The sequence below is a fragment of the Gavialis gangeticus genome, unplaced genomic scaffold, assembly GCF_001723915.1.
Source record: "Gavialis gangeticus isolate Ggan-Ray unplaced genomic scaffold, GavGan_comp1, whole genome shotgun sequence".
Lineage (NCBI taxonomy): Eukaryota > Metazoa > Chordata > Crocodylia > Gavialidae > Gavialis > Gavialis gangeticus.
Genome location: NW_017728973.1, coordinates 6011571 through 6015653, shown reverse-complemented (window position 1 = coordinate 6015653; position 4083 = coordinate 6011571). Strand labels below are relative to the sequence as shown.

At 51.8% G+C, this 4083-nt stretch overlaps 1 protein-coding gene across 2 annotated transcripts in view; it reads left to right on the top strand.

Moving 5' to 3' along the window:
* LOC109290669 (transcription factor CP2-like protein 1) overlaps positions 1 to 4083 on the top strand; it is a 19749-nt gene that overhangs the window by 9541 nt on the left and 6125 nt on the right. For both annotated transcript variants that reach the window (XM_019507387.1, XM_019507380.1), the window contains 3 exons: positions 984 to 1066; positions 2501 to 2646; positions 3794 to 3845. In XM_019507387.1, the coding sequence (XP_019362932.1) occupies positions 984 to 1066; positions 2501 to 2646; positions 3794 to 3845 (281 nt within the window). The remainder of the gene's footprint in view (positions 1 to 983; positions 1067 to 2500; positions 2647 to 3793; positions 3846 to 4083) is intronic.

The following is a 4083-nucleotide window of genomic DNA, read 5'->3' as shown; positions in this document are numbered from 1 at the left end:
GACGTTCCCCCCTCCTCCCAGACTGCGCTCTCAGGGCTCTGTCTCTTGCTGTTCAGCCTGCACTGTAGCCCCTTTTTCAGGTCTGGCACATACCATCGCCTCCCCTCACTCCGTCTGACAGACGATACCCTTTCCACCTCCCACACCCCCTCCCTAATATCACAACCTGCTGCCTGCTAATTCTAGCTAGGCAGGAGTCCTCCTCTCACGGGGAAAAAGCTGCCTCACTGATGACAAATTCTTTACTCCCCCATCAACCTGCCCTGCCTGGATCATGCTGAGCAGATCAATTCCAGCTTAAGTGGATCACTACCAGCTTCAGGCGTGTATGTTTGGAGGTTAGGAACCATATCTGCATCCCAATGAGATGAAGGAGGGTGGCTGTGCATTTCAAACCACTGCAACTCTGCCCTCTAAGACCTGTAGCTCTGTGTTTCCATTCACCCAGCTGCAAGATGGGGATAACAACTTGCCCGTGAGCCTTCTGGGGCAGGGTCTGCCTGGCTGAGTCTGTGCACTGCCCAGCACACAGGGATCCTGATTCAGTCAAGATGCTCCTGTTAGTGACAGCCCAAGGCGGATCCTGCCCTACAAGAGAAGAGAAGGGAGATGATGACAGGTGCTGTTGGTGGATGAATGGGAGTCCAGCCAGCAGGGGGTGCCTTCCACTTGCAGCCACACTGATTCAGTACAATTAGGCTCATAAGCAGGGATCCTGGTTTTCTCCGATTTAAAATAATCCCCAATTTTTGGTTAAAAAAAGTAACCCCGAATCCACATTTTTCCATGATTTAAATTAAACACGACTAATATATAGATATATACATAGTGATGTTTCATTTTCACCATGGAAAAATGTAGATTTGGGGTTACTTTTTTAACCAAAAATTGGGGATTTTTTTTAAATCAGAGAAAACCAGGATCCCTGCTCATAAGTTATAACCAGACAAGCTTGAGTTAAGGTGCTTTTGTCCCCTCTGTAGGTGTGTGCACCCTCGGTTAACCCTGTACATCTCCAGAGAGCCCCAGGCCAGTGGAGGGGAGAGCCCTGAGGAGTCGCATTCAGGTAAGACAAGAGACTGGGCAGGTGAGTGGCAGCCAGAGAACCTGGATTAGGTCTTCTAGGGATGAGGGGCTGGGTTTGGCTAAGCTTGGGTGGGGGACAAACCTAGAAGCAGATCCAGGATTTTGCAAAGGTGGGTGCGGGAGCAGTGACTGGTGCTGCAGGGATGGGTCTCCCCCATCCCCCCTAGCTGGAGTGAACACGCTGCACCACGTGAGCAGCAGCTGGGGACTTTTTACTTAAGTCCCGAAGCAGGTAAGAATAACTCTCCCACGCGCACTTCCCCTCCCTGCTCAGAGGCACATCCCTTCCCCTGCATGCCGCTGCCACTGTCCAAGGGAGGGGAGCTACAGAGCTACTCCACCAGGGCTGCACAGGGGTCCTGGCTCAGCAAAGAAAGTGACAGGAGTGGAAGGGCGAGAATGGGAGGGAATATGGCTCTGAGCACAGAAGGAGAAGAGAGGGGGAGAATTCTTACCTGCTTTGGGGATTTAAAGTCCTCAGCTGTTGCTCCTGCTGCATGGTCAGAAAGTGGGGTGCAGCCATGTTGCTGCATCCCCTCTGGATCCACTCCTGGACAGACCTAAGCATGGATCATAGCTCTGTTTCTAACATACCCTTCAGTGTCTGTGTGTAACTCCCCCACTCTGGGCCTCTGGCTCAGCACCCAGTCCAAGTTCTAGTGAAGCCAGGAAGTCTTTCCATTAGCTTGGAGTGGCAGCGCTATCTGGGGATAAAGTACATGCATAGCAGCAGCCCATAGGAGAGGGTGATGGAACAGCCAAGAGACATGGATAAGGGGACAGGAGGGATGGGTACCCTGGTGTATCATTTGCTCAGGGGCCACTGGAGGCTTCACTTCAAGGCATGGACCCTGCAGAAAACCTCACTAGTTTGGGGGGGGGGGAGGGAGCACCTCCAGATTTGGCCCCAACTCTAGGAAAACCTGCCTACCCCAATGGTGCAGCTGGAGCTTTGGAGAGATCCATGGACACAAAGGGACCCTCCTCTAAGATGAATTTGCTGCTCTTTCTTTCCTTGGTCCTTTCCTTCTGAACATCCTCAGAAGCAGAGCACACCACAAGCTGCACAGAGCCCACAGAGGACTTTGCTGTCAATTTTCCATAGAAGGGCCTCAGGTACTAGGGAGATGGGCAGCAGCCTGCTGCCAGCCTATCTCCCCCAAGCAGAGGACCTAGTGCTTAACTTGCAATCAAGCTGTAGGCTGTTCCAGTAGGATTGGTTAGAGGCTGCCTTGTCTCTGGGCAGCAGGAGATACTTGCATGTATGAGTGAGGGCAGCCCCAGAGCCTATATTTGAATTCAGAAGCATCTGGACAGAGCCTTCCCAGTGGGCTTAGCTGCCCATGGAAAGCTCCTAGGAGGAAAATGCCAGCAAGATCTTACTAGCTTTTGAGGGGTGTTTCTTTGGGAATAGCTGTTTACCAGGAGGTGTATCTGGAGGAGCTCACAGCGATGGAACTGACCAATAAACTAGCGGAGCTGCTCAGCCTCCCAGCCAATCAGATCCGGCAGGTCTCCAAGCAGGGGCCCACAGGCATTCTCATCCTCATCAATGACCTGGTAAGGGGCCTTGGCTCTGGGGCTCTGCCTTCCCTCCAGTCCCATCCCTGCTTGGGCAAAACGGTTCAGGGTGCATCATTCAGTACAAGATCACTCCCTTACCATGGGATGAAGGGCTAAGGCTGGCAGGCAGGCTGCTTGGCCAGGCAAAGGAAGAGGGGCAAGGTCTCTTGGGGCAGCCATCTCTGTGCCCTGCTGGTTCTGTGCACGGGGATATAGTACCTGCCAAGGTAATGTATAGTAAACCTCCTGTTTAGCAGCTGGAGTGGTAAGGTCTTGGCTTTAAACCCACTTTACAGAAATGGGAGAGTCTTCCCTGGCTAGCCCCTGCGGCCTTACGGCTAAGGGCAAGCAAAACTTGGGGGCATCTGAACCCCAAGCCTCTGGGCTTGGGCCTGTAAGTAGGACGCTCACCAAAGGTTTTGGAAACATCTGAAGCTCCAGATGGGGGTGGAGGGTGTTTGCTGGTAGTAGGGCCTATGGTTCTGGACTGACTCTGGGATTTGGAATTTGTTTTGGCTAATTTGGCTGGGAATACGGAAAATGTAATAATAATAAAACAATCTCCTTTACTGTCCCCATCACATTGCATTGAGTGCCCTGCCTTTTGCAACCTAGAAGCCAAAACACTGAACTAGGACTCTGGACACCTGGGTTTTATCCCCACACCTCTGCCACCAGCCTGTGGGAAGCTCATGAGCAAACTGCTGCTCCTCTCCCTGCCTCAGTTTCTCCCATCTGAAAAGCAAGGGTAATAATGCTTTGCAGAGGAGAATCTCCTTCACAAAAAGAGGCTGGACTGGCCTCTGTATGGGGTTTGTATGGTTAAGGAATAGCAGCCCTTGCACTGGTGCAGGAATTGGACTAGATGCCCCTCACATCCCCTTCCATTCTGCAAAAAAACTTTGAGACCTGCTCAAAAATGAAATGCAGTATGTGGAAGAGCCAGGCAGTATGATAGGATCATCTTGCTGGCCTCCACAGTGCTTCCAGCTGTCATACAGATGACCCAAAAGCAATGCTTTCCCCACCATCTACCAAACACTCATGCCTCTCCCTGATGTGAGCAGCTCTGAAGATGGAGCAACTGACTCCCTCCCTCCCAAATTCTAACCTTGACTCCTTCCTTCCCTGTGGGGCTGCACAGATGATCAGAAACATGCCAGATGAATCCTGCTTCATAGCAGCTGTCACCAAAGGTAAGATGACTTCCCAGCCCTGCCCTTTTCTCTGGGAAATCAAGGCAGCAGAAGAAAGCCCCTGAAGGGAAACTCTGGTCCATGGTCAGTTGCATTGCCCATGCACTGAATGATACTGGAAGGGAGGAGTGACAGTGATCTGTTCACTGGTAGAAAAATGAAAGGATGCATGAGGCAGAAGGCAAAGGGGTAGGGCAGGGAATTTCTCTGATGTATCTACAGCAGTTCCAACCCCCCC